At 58.4% G+C, this 23,013-nt stretch overlaps 7 protein-coding genes across 7 annotated transcripts; 3 read left to right on the forward strand and 4 right to left on the reverse strand.

Annotated features, from left to right (window-relative positions):
* Positions 1-13: 13 nt before the first annotated feature.
* On the reverse strand, positions 14-4,321 carry PSEUBRA_006279 (Glycoside hydrolase, family 63; the record flags this gene model as incomplete). The annotated part of the gene is made up of 1 exon (XM_016439619.1): positions 14-4,321. The coding sequence occupies one exon, from the start codon at positions 4,319-4,321 to the stop codon at positions 14-16; it is 4,308 nt and encodes a 1,435-aa protein (XP_016289524.1).
* Positions 4,322-6,089: 1,768 nt separating this feature from the next.
* PSEUBRA_006280 (Nicotinamide N-methyltransferase-like protein) lies at positions 6,090-7,010 on the forward strand (the record flags this gene model as incomplete). Its single annotated transcript, XM_016439603.1, has 1 exon — positions 6,090-7,010. The coding sequence occupies one exon, from the start codon at positions 6,090-6,092 to the stop codon at positions 7,008-7,010; it is 921 nt and encodes a 306-aa protein (XP_016289525.1).
* A 200-nt stretch (positions 7,011-7,210) lies between these two features.
* Positions 7,211-11,944, reverse strand: PSEUBRA_006281 (Pleckstrin; the record flags this gene model as incomplete). The annotated part of the gene is made up of 1 exon (XM_016439613.1): positions 7,211-11,944. One exon carries the CDS (start codon positions 11,942-11,944, stop codon positions 7,211-7,213), a length of 4,734 nt encoding a protein of 1,577 aa, XP_016289526.1.
* A 1,003-nt stretch (positions 11,945-12,947) lies between these two features.
* Positions 12,948-15,404, forward strand: PSEUBRA_006282 (Peroxisomal fatty acyl CoA transporter, transmembrane domain protein; the record flags this gene model as incomplete). The annotated part of the gene is made up of 1 exon (XM_016439600.1): positions 12,948-15,404. The coding sequence occupies one exon, from the start codon at positions 12,948-12,950 to the stop codon at positions 15,402-15,404; it is 2,457 nt and encodes an 818-aa protein (XP_016289527.1).
* An 80-nt stretch (positions 15,405-15,484) lies between these two features.
* PSEUBRA_006283 (uncharacterized protein) lies at positions 15,485-16,093 on the reverse strand (the record flags this gene model as incomplete). Its single annotated transcript, XM_016439616.1, has 1 exon — positions 15,485-16,093. One exon carries the CDS (start codon positions 16,091-16,093, stop codon positions 15,485-15,487), a length of 609 nt encoding a protein of 202 aa, XP_016289528.1.
* A 408-nt stretch (positions 16,094-16,501) lies between these two features.
* Positions 16,502-18,739, forward strand: PSEUBRA_006284 (uncharacterized protein; the record flags this gene model as incomplete). Its single annotated transcript, XM_059465796.1, has 1 exon — positions 16,502-18,739. The coding sequence occupies one exon, from the start codon at positions 16,502-16,504 to the stop codon at positions 18,737-18,739; it is 2,238 nt and encodes a 745-aa protein (XP_059321760.1).
* An 850-nt stretch (positions 18,740-19,589) lies between these two features.
* On the reverse strand, positions 19,590-21,383 carry PSEUBRA_006285 (Peptidase S10, serine carboxypeptidase; the record flags this gene model as incomplete). The annotated part of the gene is made up of 1 exon (XM_016439622.1): positions 19,590-21,383. One exon carries the CDS (start codon positions 21,381-21,383, stop codon positions 19,590-19,592), a length of 1,794 nt encoding a protein of 597 aa, XP_016289529.1.
* Between the last annotated feature and the right edge of the window lie 1,630 nt (positions 21,384-23,013).

The following is a 23,013-nucleotide window of genomic DNA, read 5'->3' on the forward strand; positions in this document are numbered from 1 at the left end:
TTTTTGGGTGCGTTTAAAGCTCGTCCGGCGACGGAGGTCTCGAGTAAGCGTTCGAGTAGGGCACGCTTCCAGCCTCGGACCTGCCGTCCTCGGTGAGATGTTCGTCAAAGTAGTGCGCCGCGGTGCTCTTGGGCGTCCTGGGCGTCTGAGCCAGACCATAACTCGCGCCCGTCGAGTAGATGGTGTAGGCGATGAGACCGGTCCAACCGCACTGGTGCGAGGCGCCAAGACCCTTGCCCGTGTCGCCGTGGAAGAACTCGTAAAAGTGCACCAGGTCTCTGAACTCGGGCGCGTAGTCGAGCATGGGGATACCACCGTTGCTGGCGCGCCTGCCTTGGTCGTCGCGCAGGAAGACGCCGAGCAGACGGTGCGAGAGCTCCTCTGCGACGTGACCCAGGTGCATGTAGTCGCCACTGCCTGTCGGGCATTCCACCTTGAAGCTGTCGCCGTAATACTGGTAGAATCGCTGCAGCGACTCGATGAGCAGGAAGTTGACGCAGATCCAGATGGGACCACGCCAGTTCGAGTTACCGCCGAACATGGGGCTCTGCGAGTCACCGGGCCAGTAGCCGACACCAAAGTCCTCGCCGCCCACATTGACGTGGAAGGGGTTCTTCTGGTGGTCCTTGCTGAGCGAACGCACACCGTGAGGCGAAAGGAACTCGTTCTCATCGAGCATGCGCTTGAGGATGAGCTCGAGACGCTCGCGGCTGACCATGGACAGCAGACGTCGGTCGCCACGGCCACCCACCTGCATGTTGGCAATGTTGCGGTCGGCCATCTCGGGTCGGTTGTCGAGGAACCACTGCATGCGCTTGGCGAAGCTGGGGAATCGCTTAAGCGCCGATGGCTCGATGGTCAAGGTGGCGTAGAGCGGGATGAGACCGACCAGACTCTTGACAGGAATCACCTGGCTGTTGCCGGGACCCCACTGGATGGCGTCGTAGTAGAAGCCGTCCTTGTCGGACCAGAGACTGGTGCTCTCGTCGTCGAACGTGTCGTGGAACGACATGGCGTCCGAGATGAAGATAAAGTGCTCAAAGAACTTGGAAGCAATGTCCTCGTAGGTGGGGTTGTGCTTGGCCAGCTCGAGCGCCATGTTCAACATGTTGAGCGCGTAGAAGGCCATCCAAGCCGTTCCGTCGGCCTGACGCAGCGTACCGCCCGTGGGCAGGGGCTCGGATCGGTTGAAGGGACCAATGTTGTCGAGACCAAGGAAACCGCCCTCGAACACGTTGGAGCCACTCGAGTCCTTTCGGTTGACCCACCAGGTGAAGTTGATGAGCAGCTTCTGGAAGACGCGCTCCAAGAAGTCGAGATCCTCGCGACCGTACATCTTACGCTCGATCTTGAACACACGGAAGGTGGCCCAGGCGTGGACAGGAGGGTTGACGTCGGAGAAGTTCCACTCGTAAGCGGGGAGCGCACCGTCGGGCTTCATGTACCACTCTCGGGTGAAGAGGTCCAGCTGCTTCTTGGCAAAGGCAGGGTCGACCATAGCGAGAGGAATGCAGTGGAAGGCACTGTCCCAGACGGCGCTGAAGGGGTACTCCCACTTGTCTGGCATCGAGAGAATGTCCTCCATGTGCAAGTGTCGCCAGTCGTGGTTGCGAATGCGCTTGCGCTCGGGGGGAGGCGCGGGCTGACCAGGGTCGCCACGCAGCCACTCGGACTGGATGAACATGTAGAACTGCTTGTTCCAGAGCATGCCGGCGAGAGCCTGGCGCATGACGTTCTTCATGTCGTCCGACATGGGACCGCTGATGAGCTTGGCGTAGAACTCGTCGGCCTCGGAGCGTCGAGCCTCGACGGTGGTGTCGAACTGCTCGTCGTCGTCGATGGCGGGATCCTGCGATGGCGTCTTGGGAGTGAGCTTCATCCTGACGACGGCGCAACCTCCGAAGGGAGGCACTTGGCGGAAGACGTAGTGCGCACCTGCCTTGGTACCCTCCTTGCTGGGGTTGACGTAATCACGAGGGGGCTTGGACTCGTCGGGGTTCTCATAGTAGGTCTCGTCCTCTACGATTTCCTCCTCAATGTCGACGATCTCGTACTCCTGCTCACCATTGGGACCGATGGAGCCAAACTGCTTCTCGGCAGCAGCCGCTTCAGGATCGACGGCGGCAGCGCCGTCGGCCTTGGCAGCAGTGTCAGCCTCGGGCTGGCTGGCAATAGGACGCCTTTCCTGACGAACGATGGTCTTCTTGACCTGGCGAGTCTTCTGGACTGCCTTGGGACGATCCTTCTCCTGTCGGTGTCCGGGAATGATGTGGTCGTGGAAGGCATCCTTGGCGTAGATGTTGCGGTTGTTGCCGTTGTAGAGACGCTCAAAGTTGGTCTCGTTCTCGGTGAAGAGGAGGTCAGGGATCACCTCCTCGTCCGAGACGGGCTCGGGAGCCTGACCGCGCTTGGCGGGCGGAGCGCTGGGAGCGGGACTGGTGGAGCAGTAGAGGTGGTATTTACCAAGGTCGGGATGTTCGGCCTCGATAACGTAGTCGCCGGTCTGCTTCATCTTGGGCTTGGCGGGCTCCTCCTTGGGCCAGAACCAGTAGTTGCGGAAGACGAGCTGAGGGATGATGTGGAGATCGGCGGCTTCCGGACCACGGTTGTAGGCGCTGATTCGGACCGAGATGGCGTTCTCCTCGTCCTTATCTTTGGCGTATTCGACGAAAACGTCCCAGTACTTGTCGTCGTCAAAGAGGTCGGTGTCGGTGACCTCGAATTCGGCAACATCACGGCTTCGGTTGCGTGACTCGCGAACAAAGAGGTCGTAAGGGTACGTCTCTTGCGGGTACTTGTAGAGCATCTTCATGTAGCTGTGAGTGGGGGTGCTGTCGAGGTACCAGTAGAGCTCCTTGACGTCTTCGCCGTGGTTGCCCTCGTTGTTGGCGAGACCGAAGAGACGTTCCTTGAGCATGCGATCCTTTCCGTTCCAGAGGGCCAAGCTGAGACCCATCCTGCCGTGGTTGTCAGAGAGACCGGCGAGACCATCCTCACCCCATCGATAGGTACGACTACGGGCCATCTCGTGCGGGAAGTGAGACCAAGCATCTCCGTTGGCCGAGTAATCCTCGCGGACGGTACCCCACTGACGCTCGCTGAGGTACGGACCCCAACGCTTCCAGTGACGCTTCTTTTCGAGGTCTTCCTGCAGACGCTTGTCCTCGAGCGAGATCCAGTGGTCATCGGAACGAGCGTCGACAGCCTGGCTGAGGTTACCGGTGGGACCACGGCCGTGACCGATGTCCTGCTCGCTAGCCGACTCGCGACGAGAGCCGACAGGAGTAGCTTCGCTCATGGCAGTCATGGCAGACATGCCTGCGGGAGCACCCGAGCCAGCACTGAACGACTTGCGGTGGTAGGTCTCGGGACGAGCCGAATAGTGGTTGGGGTTGGCGTACTTGGATGCGTTGTCAGGGTGGTAGTCTGCGCGGTACTGGTCTTGGTTCGTGCGCGAGTGGAAAGACGACTTGTTGGAAATGCCGACAGGAGTGAGGTCGTCTCGGTCAGCAGCAGCAGCAGTACCGTTTGTGGGTTTGGCTTCGGATTTCGACTGCTTCTTGGGCAGCTCAGCAGCGGGCTGGGCGGCTGCTTCCTGGTTAGCAGGGATGTTGATACTGAGAGGCTTGACGGGCTCCATCTTGGACTTGGTCGCGGCAGGTGCTGCTTCCGTGGGCTGCTTGGACGAGTCTTGGTCCGCTGCGGTGGGCGTCTCGGTGCTTTTCTGGGCAAAGTCGGTCGCAGCAACGGCCGGCGCAGGCGAAGCAGCAGCAGGAGTAGCAGGTGCAGCAGCAGGAGCGGGCGACAAGGCTACTTCAGGCTGTGACTTCGGAGCAGCCGATTCGGCCGTGGGAGTAGTAGCCGACGAGGCCTGCTGAGCGGGCGCGGAAGTGGTCTGGCTTTCGGCCTTGACAGGAGGCGTGGGAGTGATTTGCTGCGGCTGCTTAGCGGAGCTCGAGCCGGAAGCAGGCTTGGAAGCAGTGCGAGGAGCGACGGAAGGAGCGGCCGAAGCACCAGCAGAAGGCTGCGAGGATGCGGTGTTCTTGTTGGAAGCAGCGGTGGTGGTGGCAGGGTGGGAAGTCTCCTTGGACGGTGTGGAAGGTGGGAAGGGCGAGGGAGCAGGAGAGGGGCTGGGCGAAGCACCGCGGTCGGATCTCCCAAAGATCCTGGAAGAAGCCTTGCCAATCGAGGCGGCGGGCGAGCTAGGGTTCGAGTTGGAGTTGGCCTGTTCGCCTTCCGACTGGTTGCGGCCGTGTTGCGAGGACGAGGCGGATGACTTGGTGCGGCCCGAGCCAAACACCTTGCGCAATTGCGAAGCCATGTTTGCTGCAGTGGGAGCGCCGAGATGCAAGAGGATCTCGAATCAGCCACGCGAACAAAGGAAGGGGGGGAATGCCAGCGACAAAGACAAGGTCCGATGATGGAAGGTGGATGACAAGAGAGGCGCAGCGCAGTTAGAAGAAATGCGCTCCCTCTCGCTCTCTCCCTGATCCTCGCGCCCTGCGCACTGACTTGCCGAGGCGAGCTCTTGTGGTTCAGGGTTTTTTTCCGCCAAAGGAGCCGCGTGCCCATCGACCTGCTTTTCGAGAGAGACAAAGTACAGTATGGCGCACAGCACGATGATCAAGGTGAGCAGCAAGGCCAAATAGTGGGTTGTATCGACCCAGAACTACAATGCAGGATGACTCAACGTCGAGCAGACTAGAAAAGCAGTAGCAGGAGGGAGCGGATCAGGTATTGAGCCGGTCAACACGCAGTGAGAATGGCTGCAACAGACGCACAAGCAACACAGCGGATCAATCGGCTTCGAGCAGCTGAGTCGGTCCCTTGAGACAGGAGGCACGGCCAGAGGATTGGTTCAAGGCAGCTCAGGGTGATTGGCTCTGAATCGTGGACCGTCCCTGCCAATGCAATTGTCCGACACGAGGCATTCTGTTCCGCACAGTGACAGCCTGACTGAGCTGTGGGGTCAGGATCGACAAGACGAGAAGAAGTTCGATAGTTACGGGATCGATGGGAGCGCGCTCGGACCTTGTTCCCTGTCTCGAGATCTCGACGGATGCGAGCAGATCAAACAAAAGCTGCAGAGTGACGGTCAAACGCGAAATTTGCACAAACTATCTGAATTGCACCAGGCAAGGCTGGGTCCTCGCTTCAAAGCAATTGTACCCTGGCAGGATCGCCGTCGCTGCCGGCCAATCACACTCTGCGCTGCAAGGCGTCGAGATGCTAAGGCGCGGGGGAGGCGTGGGGACAACAGCAGCGCACGGCATGCACGAGGCGCACGCGCATGCCACCAAATTCCCCGGAGTCTGTCGCTAACACCTCTCAGCCGCCCTTCTCAATTCGCCGTTCTACCCTTCCATCGAAGAGCAGGTCAGAGCTTCTGACGGTCTCACCTGAGTCTGAGTGATGCAGTGTACCCATCCGCTGATGCTGATCGGTGGTTCGTGCTGATGGAACAATCATGGTCCAATTGAGTGGTTGGACGGCGTTTGCGAAAAGGTGCGAAGGCTGCTTGGTCAGTGTCAGAAGCCGATCCAGAAGACCACTCTGTGCATCGATAAGGGAATTTCGCGCGGCGATTCCGCCCGGATGATGACGACGCGAACGCGCACTTAAGAATCGGTCGACCCCGTCCGATTCCTCTTCCCATGGTCGTGTCTGTCGGGATGGTTCCGGTCAGCATCGGAATGCAAGTCATCTGCCCAAGTGTGCCGATGTGATGACGGCTGCGCACCTTATCGTCGGATCAAAGCAAGTCTCTGTCGGTCAAGATGATTCACAGCTTTCCATCTCCGCGTCTCGCGATCCGGCCTCGTTCCTGTGACTTTTCGAGCATTGGAAAGTGACACAAATTTTTTGGTGACTTCTGGGTTTGTTCGTCTGGCTCAAGCTGGACCCTGACGTTCCAAATCTATCGAGCATCGCATCCTCGTGCACAATCTCGTCGTCTTTGCCTGCCTGTTGACGCAGACGCCGCTGATGATCAGCTAACGATTCGAAGCTCGTGTCGATCCCGGAACACCGCTAGCGAGGACCGGACCGAGCACACAAAGCCTGTCAACCGGAGCAGGCAAAGCAGGTCGATGTCTGCCAAAGCCGTGCTCTTCGACGGCGACCGAGATGAGCTCGGCGAGGCAGACGAGCTGCCCACACCTCCAAGCGCGATCCTACACATAGCGCCGGCAAGACTTGTGGACGATGTAGACGAAGAGATCTTCCTCCTGTACACTCTCAATGCCAAATCCCAGCACGACGGTGGGCTAGGTTATGTCAATCACAGCTCCGACAAGATCTTCGTCGCGATCAAGGGCGACAAATGGACCTCGGCGTTGTCGGAGCGCAACTTGACTGGCAAGTACATCGTACCTATCTATCAGCATGTCACCAGTCTGCGCTCCTCGAAAGGCGATACAGGCAGCGTCCTGTGGCGGTCCACGGTTGAGCTCGCGATTCGATTCCACCAAGGAAGTCTGTTCGAGTTGTCGCTCTTGAAGGATGCGACTGTCCTCGAATTAGGAGCCGGAACAGGGGCGTTGCCAGCCATGGTGGGTCAGTTGGCCAGAACATGGCTCGCGACCGATCAGGAACAGCTGCTACCCCTCATGCGGAAGAACGCGGACAGCTTCGCCAATGTCAAGGTCGCCCCGCTCGACTGGTTCGACTTTCTCAACCCGCCATCGTCACACTCTGCGCAGCTGCGCAAAAAGCAGGTCCTTGAGCAGCTGAGCTCCAACGCGGAAGCTGTTCAGGAACAAGCACCAGACGTCATCATCTGCTGCGACTGCATCTACAATCCGGGCCTCTTCGACGCTCTCATCGCCGCTCTCAACGTCTTCACTGAGCAGCAAAAGACCGTCGTGCTGGTCTCGTGCGAAATGAGAAGCGACGAAAGTCTAGCAGAGTTCCTCACCAAATGGAAGGCTTCCGACGCCGCTTGGCGCATCGTCAGCCTCGAAGAGAGATTCGACAAAGGTTTCGTCGCTCTCGCCGCTTGGAAAGCGTAGTCTCGCCCATCCAGGCATCACCAGCATCACCATCATCGTCTCTCTCAAACGCATCGTCTTCATCAGCATCGCACAACGTCACTTCGATTCACCATTCGGGACAAAGCATAGCATCGTCGAGGATGCAAAGGAACAAAAGAGTGTCCATTTCCTGGTTTTTCCGTGCTGCGATCCAGAATGTATGTGTGTGAGTAAAGAATCTACGATCCTTGGCCGTTGGGCTTGGATGCAGGCGGACGAGGCGATGGACTGGCGGCACCACCGGCTCCGCCTTGCTCGGACTGCATCCCGCCCATCTGAGACATGTAGCCGGGAAACGGCATCCCCACCATGCTCATGTGTGGGCTCGCCATGAACGGCATGCTGCCCATGGGCATGCCCATTGGCGACGCAGGGGCGGCGCTAGGCGACTGGTGTCCCAGGACGGACCCGTGCCCCATGGCGGACCCTTCTTGATGAGCCTGCGACAGTGCGTTCATGTAGGCCATCTGAGCCGCCTGCATCGCCTGCTGCTGTGCCATCATGGGATCGAATCCACCGCCCATGCCACCCATCTGGCTGCCGCCGCCTCCCATTTGCGAACCGCCAAACGCGCCCATCTGTGGCATGCCCATGCCCATCATGCCCATGCCGCCCATACCGCCCATGCCACCCATCATGCCCGACATCATCATCTGCTGGTACAGCATCGGGTTGAAGTAGGCCATCTGCTGCATCTGCTGCTGCTGTGCTTGCTGCTGTTGCTGTCGAAGTTGGTCTTCCTCGCGCTGGCGTCGTTCGGCTGCAACGCGCTCGCGCTCTCGTTCGGTAAGCGTGGCACCAAAGCCACCGGCTCCCTTGCGATCGCGCTCATGAGCCGTGATGGCGCCGAGCAGGCCAGCCTGAGGAGGAGGCGGCTTGTTGGGCACGTTGACCATGTGGGTACCCATGGCCCTCGCTTCCGCCTCTTGAGCCTTGGCGGATCGCTCCGCCTTGTCCTGCGCACCCGCTTGCACCAGACCGTGTGGAGTGAACACGGTGGTCATGGCTCCTGGCTGCTCTTCAGGATTCAGCTGCAGGAACGTCTGACGGTCGCGCACAATGGGTCCTTGAGGCGGCGTGTTGGAGCGCGAGTCGTCACCGTGAGTCGCTGCGAGGTGGTTGTTGAACATCGACTGGCGCTGGTACGCTTGGATCGAGGGATGAGTGGGGACGCCAGTTCGTGCAGGCGAGCGTCCAGGCGAGTCGGACCGAGCATCGCCGAGAACACTTGCACCGTAGCCAGACACAGATCGAGGGAAGCCGCCAGCAGGAGCGAAAGGAGCCGAATCCGTAGGGCGGCTGAGACTGCCAACAGAGTCGGCGAGATGGACAGGAGAATCTGTGCCAGGGCCGCCGCGGCTCGAGCTGGCAGCAGAGCGGACGGTCCCAGGGGCAGGTGTAGCCTGAACGGGACCACGCAGGCCCTCCCGGCTCTCGTCGTCCTCCTCTTCGTCTTCCTCCTCGTCCTCCTCCTCTTCACTGTCATCGACCCAGCCAGGACGGCGCATGCCCTTGACCTTGTTGACACCGGCACGGCCAGGTCGAGAAAGGGCCTCTTGGTGTGCTTGAGCCTGGAGCTGCGCTGCCGACTTGCGTTCGGCTGCTCGCTTGTTCTGACCAAAGGTAGAAGGGTACTGAACACCGCTCGGCCTCACACCAAAGGTGCTGTCCACAGACGTCTGCGGCGCTGCTTCTGTAGCAGGTTGAACCGGCGCTGCGGACGACGCAGTAGATACAGGGCTGCGCTCCCCTTCGATGGGCCGAGGCGGCATCTGCTTGGTCGTGACAACGGGGGACGCAGGCTGTTCGAGGAACGAGTAAGCGGCCAGAGCGTCGTCGTTGATGGAATCATCCTGAGTCGGGTTCGCCTTCGGTGCGATGGATGGCTCGGACTTGATTTGCTCTGTCGGGACCGGGGCTGCAGTCGCCGTCTGCTGCTGATCAGAGGATAGGCGCGTTGTGTGCGTGTTCTCCGAGTGGACAGCAGAAGTGGTGCCGGAAGCAGGTGCGAGGCTTTGAGGGCGGGAGCTTTGAGAGCTTTCCTTGGTCACCACATTGCGGCTGGGCGCGGGCATCACGACAGGCTGCGCCGGAGCGGCTGGAAGCTGATCCGAGATGGAAGCCATGTAGTAGAGGGCACTTTCGTCGTAGTTTGTGGGCAGATCCGAGTCGCGCTTAGTTAGACGAGGCTGCTCGGCAGGATTTTGTTCTGCACCCCTGCCCGATGGACCAAAGGTGGAAGCAGATCTCGAGGAGACCGGCTCGTTCGGAGAGGAAGGCGTCAAAGCGGGAGGATGATTGTTGTTGTGGTTGCTGGTTGGTGTGAGGTAAGCAAGCGAAGGTTCTGCCGCGCGTGTGGGCTCCAACGCAGGCTGAACGCCTTGAGTCGGGAGCGACGCTGGAATTGTGGGACTGGGAACGGCACGCATGCTGGACCGCTCGCCCTGACCCGCATAATCGATGGTGCGAATGGGCGCCAACTCAGGGGCGCGTGCAGGTTGAGAGGCAGGGATCGCATTGTTCGACGTTGGCGCACCTGCAGGACCCGCAGGGGTGGGCGCAGGCGCGTGAGCGACGGTGGGAGCAGCAACCGGCACAGCAGACACAGGGACGATCGGTGGACCCGGACGGGCCTCCCGCGGTGGGCGGAATGCGTCAAAGTCAGGCGACGCTGCACGATCGGACGCGTCGTCGTCGGCATCGCCTCGGGCCGAATCCTTGAAGCCGTTGGAGATCCTGCCGATTTGATCCGAGGAACGTTCCGAAGTGTTGGAGGCGTTCGGCGCCATGGCCACACCCGAAGCAGGGGGAGGCTGCTGTCTTTGCGTGGAATCGAAGCTGAGAGGCGGCAGTCGCGAGGAAGACTCGGCAGCGCTGGCACGCGACGAGGCACCGGCTTCCTCGCTATCGAAAGAGCCAGTGTTGCGCGTGGAAGCGGCAGTGCCCTGCGAAGGCGGCGGAAGAGGCTGGAGGATCTTGGTGCGCTCGCCTCGCATGCGTGCGGCCATGATGCCATGCAACGAGGCTCGAGTGGTGAGGTGATCCTCGCGTGCGATCTCGAGGAACTCGGCGAGCTCTCGGTCGAGGAAGAGGCGATCCTTGAAGGGACCGATGGGATAAGCAAAGAAGGGCGAGATCGGATCGCGCGCCTCCCACACGAATCCATCGGGTCGACCGTAGAGTCGGAACGAGTCCATGAAGGCGATGAGCCACTTCATCATCTCGGCATTGGCACCTTTGCTGCCAGCAGTCTCGAGTTCCGGCATGAGCATGACCCAGCCCGTGCTGCGAGGGCGATGAGTGGCGGAGAGGACATGGCTGGACGGGAAGACACCTTCGATCTTGAAGAGGCTCGATCCTTCGACCAGCTCGGGACGAGAGGGATAGACGGCAAAGGCATGAGCAGCGTAGAGGAGCGTGGCAAAGGGCTTCTTGTCCTTCTTGTTCTCGAAGAAGCTGGCGACACCGGGCGCGCCGTTGCTACCGGGAGGAGGGGGCAAATCCTTGCCGTCGGCGGAGGGGGCACCGGGCGCGGCGGTCGAGACGCTGTTGACGCTGAGGATGCTGGAACGATCGCCTCCGGAGGTGCCAATCTTCCAGAACTTCTTCTTTGCGCCGAATTCGGATTCGTCGGGCTTGTGGTCGGTGAGCACCATCCAGACCTTCTTCCATTCGGTGGAGCCCATGAAGCGAGCCTTGACCCAGCCTTCCATCTTGCCTTTGACAAGAGGGGACTTGATGGTCATCTCGGCAGCCCCGACGGCCGAAGGGTCCTTGATGCCATCCGGGGTGGAGGAGCCCGGCGATCCGACAGCACCGAGTCTAGCACGGATGAGTGCACCAGTGTAGATCTCCTCGAGACGCACCTTCTCCCAAGAAGCGAGACGGATCGCATTGATCCAGGCTTGCAAATGACGATGGCCAAGGTTGAGCCAACCGATGACGGTGCGGTGCTCTGGCTTGTTTCGGTGCTCTGGGGCGAGCCACTGCTCGAGCGACTCGGGAGGAAAGGGAGGGGGATCGCGGAAGCAAAAGATGGTGCGGTTGTTGCCAGCCGAGTTGATAGCAAAGGCGTGGTGGTAGCGACCGCGACTGCCTGGAATGAGCTTGGGGTCTTCGATGAGAAGGCCGATAAAGTCGACGAACGAGTCGGTGATGTTGATGTAGGTGGGCGGGACCTCTGCGCCTCGCTTGGCAGCTTGTTCCATCTGTTCGACATTCCAGAGGCTGAGGACAGTGCCAGAGAGTTGAACGAAGCACTCGGTCCATCGACGCTTTTCGTCTGCGACATTGAGAGCTTTGCCGTCGGTGCCGAGATCGTCTCGTTTGAGCAGGTAGCCTTCCATGTAGAGCTTCTTTTGCTGCGATTCTTGCAGGCTGAGAGCACTGCGAAGATCCTGACTCTTAAACGTAAGCGGAGTCTGAGCGGTGGAACGGATGGATCTGGCGATGGAGCCAACAGGCGAAGGCGGTCTTTGCGAGGAGGGACCGGAGCCCCTGCCACCGGCAAAGTAGTCGGGATTGTCTAGCGGTTGAAAAGCCGACATGGGACGCATGCTACCACCGGATCGACCGGAAGCTGCGTTCTGCTGATGCTGCTGCTGCTGTGAATCGGGTCTGTAGGACTGACGCGATGACGAGTTGAGCAGGACGCTTGTGGATTGACTGTGACCATGAGACGGTTGAAAGGTGCGTGAAGGCGCCGTGTTGATGGTGGGTGGAGAAGTGGGGTTACCAGGCTGACGACCGTTGTAGCCTTGGACGTTTTGGCTGGCCGAGGGAGGCAGAGCCGAGTAAGATGAAGCGCGGAAGGAAGGATCGCGGGTCTGCTGCTGTGGCACGAATTGATCCGAATCGTAGGCTGGGCTTGAGCCACCCTGGCGGAAGTTCTGGGAGGAGAGCGAGTTGTTCATGATGAAGAATGAATGCGTCGAGCGCACAATGTAGCAAGAAAAGCGGTGCGGTCGGTAGCAGGTTGCGCTCTGAGCGGCGATACGGCGCCAGTGTCGGTCGAAATGAAGCTCTAGGATGAAGTCGGGCGATTCGAGGATGTATGGATGATGAAGGAGGGAAGAAGGATAGCGACGAGAGCCGGATGGCACAAATGAAAGGATAGGAATGAAATCTGTGCTTTGCTGCTGTTGGTGCTAAGTTTAAACCAAGGCTCGAGCGTTGGACTGAGCAAGAGGGCCGGACGAGGCTGTGTGTGTGTGTGATGCATACCGTCGGCCCTCGTGCAACTGGAATTTTCGAACAGAACTCGCACAGGAGCACCACAGATACAAACACTTCTCCTTGACTCAGGTCGTCGGACTTTCAAAGCGAATAATGACAGGAGAGCCTCTCTGGTTCGTTGGACGAACAAGAATGGGCCGTCGATGGCAGCAGCAGCTTGTTGCCGAAATCGGGGTTGGCGAGGATCATGGACAAGCGAGTGCTCGGCTGGTGGATGATGATGATGCTGCTCGCTGCCGTCTGTTGCAACCAAGCGTATCCACAGGACTCCGGATTTCACCCATCTTGCCAGGATCCTCGTCGAGTCGTACAGCCACAACCATCTCTGTTAGACCTTCTAATCTATCTCTTCCTTCGGTAAATCGATCTATCGGGCGCGCGTATCAAGAATGGACCCTCGATTTGAAAAGCCGGTGAGGCTCGCGATACGCCTCTCGGTGCGCTAAGTCGCAATCAGGCTGAGAGAGACGTGAAAGCAGCTTTGGACGGACTGGCACGCACCCCCGCTCTCACCGCTCTCCGCTCTTTTTTCCGGTCCGAGTGAGCATCACTGCTATCATCATCCCCACCTTTCTCTCATTCCTTCATCGACATCTCCTCCACCACCTTTCTGGTTCCGTCTCTCCCCACCTTGTTCCACCCCGCCCTGCATCGGTCGCAGTGGCTCTGATCCCTTCGAACATGGCCGCCCAATCCAAGCTTCGTCAAGATCCAAAGGGCTGGCTCGCACAGCTTCTCAATCCTCAACAGAGAGCAAAGCAAGGTCTCGGCCTCGTCGCTGTCCTCATCCTCTTCTCGCTCCGCAAGCAACTCAATCACTTCCTTCATCAGCAGAACATTCGCAAGCTCGCAACCTCCGGCAGGACAGATCTCGACGTCAACGATGCCTTGAAGCAGGTCTACGTTCCCAAGCCAGACGGCTCCCGCGATCTCCTCGTTCCCAACCGAGGTCGCGTCTCGAAAGTGCCCATCAAGCCAACCAAGTCACGCACCTTTGACGCTGACTATGCCGTTTTCCGCCAGCTACCGCCCACTTCCGACGCCGGTGTGGCCAACGCCAAAAAGAAGCAGCTCACCGAAAAAGAAACACAACGCTCCCAGATCGAAGATGCCAAAGCGATGCGCGCCGAGGGAGGCGCCGCTGCTGCTACAGCCAAGAAGGTCGGCGTCAACAAAGAGTTCTTCCGTCAGCTCAAAGCCATCTTCCGCATCCTCATCCCGCGCAGGAACAGCAAGGAGGTCTTCATCTTCCTCCTTCACACCTCCTTCCTCGTCCTTCGAACATACCTTTCCATGCTCGTCGCGCGTCTCGACGGTATCATTGTTCGTGATCTCGTCTCTGCCAATGGTCGCGGCTTCTTGCGAGGGCTTGGTCTCTGGTTCCTGCTTGCCATCCCTTCCACCTACACCAACTCCATGATCCGTTTCCTCCAGTCCAAACTCGCCATCGGCTTCCGCACTCGCCTCACAAGATACGTCCACGATCTCTATCTCAACGACAAGGCCAACTTCTACCGCATCATCAACCTCGACGGTCGTCTCGATGCTGCCGATCAGTACATCACCACCGACATTGCACGCTTCTGCGAGACGCTCGCCGCCCTCTACTCGAATGTCTCGAAACCGGTGCTCGACCTCGTCATCTTCAATTACGCTCTCAGTCGATCCTTGGGACCCATGGGCATTCTCGGACTCTCTACCAACTACCTCTTCACCGGCTGGATTCTGCGACAGGTCACGCCCGCTTTCGGCAAGCTGGCTGCCATCGAAGCAAAGCTCGAGGGTGACTTCCGTTCCGCACACAGTCGACTCATCACAAATGCAGAGGAGATCGCTTTCTACAATGGCGCCTCTATTGAAGCCGGCATTCTCAACCGCGCCTACATCCGTCTCGTCCGTCACATCGACAGCATCTTCAAGATCCGCATCGCATTCAACATGACCGAAGACTTTGTGTTGAAGTACGCATGGTCGGCCGCAGGATACGTCATCATTGCGGCTCCCTTCCTCTTCGGTCAGAAGCAGCCCGCAGCCGCCGAGTCGTCCGACGCAGCGGCTCCTGCGCCCAAGCGTCGAGAAGTGGACAGCACCGTCGCATCCAAGACCGAGTCGTACATTTCGAACCGTCGTCTGCTCTTGTCGCTCGCCGATGCGGGAAGTCGACTCATGTACAGCTACAAGGAGCTCGCCGAGCTGGCCGGTTTCACGAGTCGTGTCTACACGCTCATCTCGACGCTGCACTTGCTCAACAAGGAGCAGTACCAGGCCATGCCCCGCCCTGTCGATCTCCCCGCAGACAAGCCTTTCTACGATCTCGGTCAGATCCAGGGCAAGGTGGACGTGGGTGCAGAGACGGTTGCCTTCGACAAGGTACCCATTGTCGCACCAGCGCCAGGACTGGAACGCGGAGGCGAAGAGCTGGTCAAGGACCTCACCCTCCGCGTCAAGCCGGGCGAGCACATTCTCATCACAGGTCCCAACGGTGTGGGCAAGACAGCCGTCGCCCGTGTTGTTGCTGGCCTCTGGCCCGTCTTCCAGGGTCACTTGGAACGACCCTCGATCAACGATATCATGTTCTTGCCGCAGCGCCCTTATCTGTCCGTTGGCAGTCTGCGCGAGCAGGTCATCTACCCATTCACATACCCAGAGCACGAGGCATCTGGCAAGACTGACGACGACCTGCTTGCCATTCTCAAGGACGTGCACCTCGCCTACCTTCCCAGCCGAGAAGGTGGATGGGAGACGCGTAAGGAGTGGAAGGACGTGCTGTCGGGAGGTGAAAAGCAGCGCATGGGTATGGCGCGTCTGCTCTACCACCGACCCAAGTTTGGTATCCTCGACGAATGCACCAGCGCTGTCTCAACGGATGTCGAGGGCCTCATGTACGCCAAGGCCAAGGAGCTCGGCATCACCCTGATCACCATCTCGCACCGACCTTCGCTCTTCAAGTACCACGAGGTACTTCTGCGACTGACCGGTGAAAACGGCGCTTGGGAGACCGACTTTATCGGTGCCGAGACGGAGCAGCTGTCGATGGAGCACGAGATCGAGGATCTCGAGAAGAAGATGGCCGAGGTGGAAGGGTGGAAGACGCGCATTGGTGAGATCCAGAAGGAGCTCGCATTCAGCAAAAACTAGCGGCAATCTGTCGGAAGCGGGGCAGGTTAGACCATTGCAATGCTATTCTGTTGTACAAGATCTCGAGAAGACTATGCTCGTTAGCTGATGGTGATGACCGCCCACTGACAAGCGCCGGCACGTTCAGCGTTCCACCGATCTGCTCCGCGGGCGCCAGCTCCGGCCAGTTCGACCTGGAGCTTGAACTTTCTCTCCTGTGCTGTATCTGCTGCCTTCAGCTGCAGGCTCCACTCCATCCAAGCCGCAGGACCCGAACGATCTCCAGCTCCACCCCCTTTGCGGTGCGGCTCGCCGAGGTCTGTGACTAGGTCCTTGCCTTTTGTATCGGACTTGATCGATACCTCTAGCGGATGCGTGACGGCGTCAGTGCGAGCCGCCTTGAGAGTGAGTGGGAGGGCGGGAAAGCAAGTCCATCGTTTGTCCTCGTGCCCTGAGTAGACATCGATGGCTGCCAGACGCAGGTCTTGAAGATTTGCCTTGGATGCATCTGTTTTCGATGTGGCTGGCTCGAACTGGAAGCTCAAACCCAAAGCCGGGTAGTTGTGGTAGACGATATCGGGGTACGCCTTGACTTCTGGTTCAACTAGATCCGCCGACTTGTCGCTCCTGCCTTGATTCAGCAGAGCCTGTAACTCTGGCTGACTTGGAGGGCAGCCAAGCACGCCGACCAGCTCATCGAAGCTGAACATTGTTCCTCTGTTGCAATGTACATTCATGCTCGACTCGGCTGAGCCGACTGCTGATGGTGGCAGGGAGCGAGGAAGCGTGGGAAAGGTGGATCACGAAATGTGGGTTGGGTCATGCATTGTTTGACTTGCTGTGGAGGAAAGCGCTTCTTGATGCTTTGCCGACGTCAAAATGTCGGCCCGCGTCCCGAACTGTCACTCGCACGCACACATTTAAGTGTTGCGTTGTTATCACATTCTTGACCTTGACCCACGCTGTCTGTCATCACATCGACTGCGGAAGCGACGGACCCGCCGATGCTACGAGTCTTGCAGCAAGACCAATAGAGACGCTGCTTCCTTCAGCAGTCACATCTTCGTCAATCGCGGTGACCGAGCCTCTTCAGCCGGAACTCGCGAACGAGTCACACGATGGACGCCTGGTCAAGCCCATGGGGCGACGACAGTGCAACGCCACAAGCCTCGACGTCAAAGCAGGCCAAGGAAGTTGATGACATATTTCCGACAAGGGTTGCACAATTGTCGTCTCTCAACGCTTTCGACGCATCCGATCCGTGGGCCAACGACTCCGCGACACCAGTGCAAGAATCCGATCCATTGCCGGTCAGCAGCGCCCCATCTTCTACCCAGAATATCCATACAACGGATGATGCCGCAGACACAAGCTTTCAGAGTACCTCCTACACCGTCACAGCTTGGGGCGATGCTTCCACCAGTCCAGTCCGCGAGGCGCTCGACCCACCAACAACAACACCTGCAGCAAACCATCTTCCTCCTGCCGACGATTCAGAAACGAGGACGCGCCCTGATCGACAGCAGTCCCTCTCATCATACGATCCGTGGGCAGCCGGTACCTCATCAGGCTGGGGCGACGAGCCAGGAGCGTCCTCTGCTACCTTTCCAACAACAGAGCCGGAGTCGTCTTCAACGGGCTGGGGAGCAAATGAGATCCCTTACTCTCCGCCGCGTGATCTCGAGCAGCACTTCTCCGCAACCCACCTTGGGAGCCCAACCTCGAGCGCAAATCCTTACGCAGCGCACGAAGCTGTGGAAAGGTCCAGCAATGACCAGGCCAGCACGGGAACCGGACTGGATGTCTGGGCAGCAGAAGCATCTACCAGAGAAGAAAAAGCGCGTCGTCTCGATCGAGAGGAGATCGATGAACTCAAGGTGGACGCTCGCAAGCTGATCAGCAGCATCAAAACAGACAAAGAAACGCAAGCTAGCTTTGCCAATCCTAGCAGCACCCAAGAAGGGTGGACGGATCTCTTTGGAAGCCAGGGCACCCAGCGAGACAAGCTGCATCACCTTCAGACACCGCCCTCGGCACTCACGTCTTCGAGTGGTGCTCTCCGTGCCAATGTCTTGCAATCCAGTCCTGCAACGCTCAACCAGCTCCGCGGCTCTATCGTAAAGACGGAGAATCGCGGCGTCAAATTAGCTTCGGCGGAAAGCAGTTCAAGCTGGCAAAGAGGCTCGCGACCCACAACGAAGACAGACTGGCTCCCGGATCAGTTGACGGCCGAAGCAGACGGGCTTTCCTTTGGGGTCTCAAGCGCGGCAGCAAGCTCAAACACCTCCGCCACGACGTCTGGACCCGGCTGGACGCAAACATCGAGCAACGAGACACGCTCGACCTCTGGCTCCGGCTTTCTCGCATCTTTCTTCAAGGCACGGCAGGCAAGTGCGGCGAGCACTGCCGCTGCCCCAGACTCAGCTCCAAAGCCGGCAAGAAGCTCTACCTCGTCCTTCGAGGCATCCCCAGGCATGTCCTCGAACGCACAATTCGAGCCGTACCAAGACACAGCCGGCAAGAGATATTCTGACGACCCAACAGGCCCCGACCTCTTGTCACTCGACACGGACACGGCAAGAGCTCCCACCGCGCCTTCAAAAGACACGCCGAGCGGATCTGCGCAGGGTGCCGGGCTGCTGAGCAGGTGGAGAAACAGCGGCATCTTCAAGGCGTCGGGAAAGAAGCAGAATCCAAACTGGGCGTCGAGCAACTTGCGTGGAGACGACCTGGACTGGTTGGACGAGCAGGAGAGCGCCGACTCCAGGGTAGGAAGATACCACTACAATGAAGACGAAGAGGCGGACGATGCATTTAACAGCTCCCGGGACTCTGCACCACCACTGCCACCTTCGAAGGCAAAGACAGAAGTCGCGCCGGCATCACAAGCGCTTGATCCATTCGACAATTTGTTCGATCCGGTACAGCCAATGCCAAGCTTCAATGCGATGGCCAACACAACCGCGACATCGTCGGCGCGCTCCAGCTTTTCTGCGAGTCGCATGAGCGGCGACGGCGGCATGGTGACCATCAACACCAACCTGGGAAGGACAAACAGCTTCAGGAAGAGCGCTGCGTCGCCGCTACAGCCTCCGCCTCAGTCGCAGGGCGCGAGGATGCCGTTCGCCCCGCCGCCGCGTGCCCACGCGGCTTCGCCAAACACAGTGCAAAAGCCAGCACCAACCACGCCGGATCCGTTTGCCGACTTCTTGACCGACGCGCCTTCGCAGCCGACGTCAAACGCAAGTGGCTTCAAAGCACCTCCTCCAGCAACGACCACCTTCCAGGCGCCACCAACCAACGGCAAGGGTGGCGCGCTGACCGCAGACGACCTTTTGTTCTTCGACAGCCTTTGATGTCCTTGTTTGTCATGTCGTGAGGAATCACATCCAGCGTTGAAAAGGGCTGACGATTTGCCGCCGCAGTCGTGATTCGTGGCGTGAGAGAAGAGTCAAAGTTGCATTGAGACGTGACGTGTGCGAAGTGTAAGAGACGAGAGTGACGATGCTGATGTCTTCATTTTGACCCTTTTGTCTCTTTGAAGAGGACGTGCCTTCGTACTGCGGATCAGAGAGAAGCGGAGAGGGGTGTGTTGTCGGCGTCAGCGCTGGAACCGGATGCATGGCTGAGCCTGGATGCGGTTGACGCTTACCTTTGGGGTCGTACTTCATCATGCTGAGCTTATCCGCCACTCTTGTTCGGCGCGTTGTGTACATGAACCCGGTGCCCGCTGTCGAGACCAGACGGGCAATAACCACACTACGAGAGGGCAGAATAGAACCGCAGCAAGGTGTTCGTCAGCTCTTGGCGCTCGCTTGAGCCTGCTACAGGCGCTATTGGCTTGTCACTGAGACCTACCGAGCTTTTGACTTGACCGCCATCGTGTCGACCGGATGCTGAGCCAAGGAAGAGGTGATAGAGGAAGACAAGAAGAAAGGCAAAACCAGAACAAAGCCGACTTTTCCCTGCAGAGCTGTAAGCGCGCCCCGAATTCCGGAATTTTGGCCACGGAAACCTTGTGGGAAATCAGCTCCTGCGTGTGCGAAACCTTTTTCTTTCATCAGCTGTTCATCATCACAAAGCTTACACAGATGTCATGTCGCGCGGATGTCTGCCAGACTCGCTGAGACTGGTCTGCTGAGGTCGCGGCATGCAACGCTTAACTGTGCCGTGCCCGACTGTGTCTGCATTCTAACGATGTCGTGTCTATTCTCTACTGTAGAAATTGGGGAGCATCAGAGCATGAAAGTTCGCTGGAAACAACATTTCACCAGCGCGCTTAGCCCTGCGAGTTGCATCAGTGGCTGCATCGCTCGAAGTGTTTGTGCTCTTGTTCGGCGCATTCGTAGTGTGGTTGTAAGTCGCATCCGCGGGGAGCACCTCGAACTGCACCGTGCTGTTTCCCTCTCGGTAGGTGCTCTTCGCAGGCCCGCTGCTCTTGTAGGTGCTGTTCTGCGGGATTTTCTCTTGGCCTGTGGCAAGGTCAGTGCCGTTCAGCACTCTCTCGAACATCTCGAGCGAGGCAAGAGGCTGGTAGAAGGGAACCTCGTGGCCGCTCTCGTAGATGCGGACGAACGAGAATTGGCCACTCTGCTTGACCTGGCCGTGAACGACGCCGTCGGACGTCTTGAGATCCGCATATCCAGCCTGACTGAAGCCCTTGTGTCCAACTTGCTCCGCAATGACCTCGCCTCCAAGCCAGTTGCAATTGTAGTCAGCATCGCCTGCATACATGACCACCTGGACACCTTGATCGAGAAGCGAGCGCACGTCCTCGATGGTTCCACTCTCCCGTCCATCGTCGCCTGTGTTGCTGAATGCGTTCGAGACAGTCGACGAGCTCTCGCTGAAGTTCTGGAAAGCTCCAATTGCCTGTTGAAATCCTGGCGTATTCAGGTAGTCTACGTAGAAGGAGTATGGGAAGGGATCCGGTGAGAGCTCTCGAATGTCGTACTCGTCCCGGTTGGCATACGTGTCCAGGATCGACTCGACATTGCTGGCACAGAACGTGTCGGCAGTGGCGCAGACCTGGTTTGTACCCGTGGCATAGCAGTCGCGGATACGATCCAGACAGTTGCCCGGTCCGAACATGTTGTTGTACATCATGTCTTCGACCGAAGAGTTGAACGGTCGGTAGTCGTACGTGTTGCCGGGCGAGACGGTGAAGTTGTAGTAGGCAGCATACTGCACCTCGGGAGAGTACCAGCCGTTGCCGATCATGACCGATTTGAGCTTGATTGTATGCGCTCCAGTCTCGTTGCGCGCGTTCTGCTGCTCGATGTACTCGTTGAAGACAGGACCGTAGTGGCCGCCGTACGACTCGGTGGCAAAGTGGAAGTCTTCGCGCGAGTACTGCGGGAACGCTCCCATGAACCCTTGCAGCGTGCGGTAGAAGTTCTTGGCCGCGGACTCGGTCGAGTTGGCTGTCAGCGTGACGTTGGGTGCCGAGTAGGTTCCACACGTGCCGGAACCTTGAGCGTATTCCGGGCACGTTTGGTCCGGCAGCACAACCAGCGACTCTGTGGAAGGATCCACGTAGCCGGGTACGAGCTTGGTGTACGAGAAGCCCGTGGTCGCTGGCTGGTCGATGAAAATCATGTTGCTGGCATTGTTCCAAGCGTAGAGGTTGTTGACGACGGTGCCGTTCGCGTTTACGTAGCAGGGACCGAGCTCCTGGAACAGTCCAATCATGGAGGACGAGCCGGGCCCACCGTTGATCCAGACGGTGAGCGGTGCATCTTGAGGATTGCCATTACGCGCCTCAAAGAACCAGAAGAAGATGTGCTCCTCCTCTTCGACGTCGACGTATCCAGAGAAGCTCTTGACGTTGGGATCCGTCTCGCAGGTTCCGGTCGGGACTTGCTTGTATCGCACGGGGATATCTAGGTGACCAGTGGCGTTGATGAGATCCGTGGGCGGTTGCACGAATTGAGCGGAGGCAAGATGAAGGAGCGAGCCGGCTGCGAGCACCGCAGCGAGCAGAGGCTGGACTGGCAGCATCTTGATCCTGCTTCAAGTCGCGCGTCCGCTAAAGAGATCTAGTTTGGCTTTCTATGGAAGCTTCGTGGAGTCAGGTCTGTCCGAATGTAGACGGGACTAAGCTACTTATACCTTTCGCCGCATGAGTTCCGCCTCTGTCCCCTATGCCGAGCAAGCTTTGACCCACTCACTGTACGGTGGGCACGAACATGCAGCAAGAAGACAGAAGCTAATTTGGGAGCCGACGGCTTCGACGGCCGGCAGACGTTCCTCCGAAGTGGGTAGTTCTCATCACGAGATGTCTAGCATCCTCGCTTAACGTTATCTTTCTCGCACAATTCGGCGAATTCTTCCGTGCAGTGTGATCGCCAGTCCCGCAAATCGCTCCACCCTTGTTCGCCGGTGCTTCTAGCAACTCGAACCTGTAGCTTCGTCCAGACATGGCCGTGCGATAAAACGCTTGCTGCAACTTGCATACGGCTGCTCTTGACCGGAGATTCTCTCGGCTCCGACGAAAGCCGCACGCTGGCTCCGCCCAGATCGGTTCTGAGCTGGAGTCGTCTCTACGACGTCGCACGCCGAACCTTTTCACTCCGGACAGGCGATGGCACAGCGTCCAAGATTTCTGTGAACCCTGCTGCATCATTGAGCCCAGCCTCTTCCTGCGCAGCTAGGGAGCTCTGTGTCACGGCCATTCACCGCCATCTCATCGTGATCTCGAACACCTCGCTATGGGACCGCCTCTCTCTGGTCAAGGCTGACAAGCTTGAGAGGAGAGTCAAGGTGGCGGCCTCGAAGTGCCTTCTGGTGGCAATGCACATGTCAGTTTGGCTGAAGCATGGGCAGGTTCCTGCATCACAACGGGGGATATTCACCCAGCTAATTTTCGACGCCTCGCCCAGATTCTCGAATGCACATTTGTGCGACCTTTCCTTCAAAATTTCGCAAGTTGTGAGAACTTGAAGCAAATTTCGCGCTTCAGGCGGCAAAAATGCTCCTCGGATCGGTTCGACTCAAACAAAAAGCGAAACTGAGGTCAAATGGGTTTTTGCGGATTCTAAGTCCCCGTGACCTGAAAGAAAAATGATTTTTGAGGCGAGACTTGTCGTTTCTTAATGCCTAAAACCTGCATATCGTAGTATTGTGGGTCATTTAGCTGCCTCAAATGCCGAACACGGAATAGTGGATTCGACCTCACTGCGTTGATATCGACGACAATATAAGTTATCGCCAAATCCGCAGACGCTTTGTTCTTTGTACAAAATTCGCAAGAAGTGCACTGCTGACTTGAGGCATCGCTTGACCATGATTGCATTTTTACCAGAAACGACAGCAACCGTCAAGAATTAAAAATTTGGCCGATATTGAATCTGGCTCAGCGGCAAGTCATGTGCCACCACATTGCACATTCAACTGCGATCGCGGCGAAGAGGCTCCGTAAGAGTGCGAGACCTGAATGGCATGGCGCTGTCGAACGAGGCAGCAAGGTGGCCACCAGCTCCGCGCGCGGGTGGTACTTCGCACAAGGGAGGCAGACAGGACATGCGAAGTGCGTTTGAGGGCGGAGGGCAGAAGCCAGCGCTGCTCGGTCCACTATCGCTGGGCTCCGTACACGAGACGTGTCGAGCTTCAACCATCTGACTTAGCCCGG

The sequence above is a fragment of the Kalmanozyma brasiliensis genome (assembly GCF_000497045.1).
Source record: "Kalmanozyma brasiliensis GHG001 unplaced genomic scaffold PSEUBRA_SCAF9, whole genome shotgun sequence".
Taxonomy (NCBI): domain Eukaryota; kingdom Fungi; phylum Basidiomycota; class Ustilaginomycetes; order Ustilaginales; genus Kalmanozyma; species Kalmanozyma brasiliensis.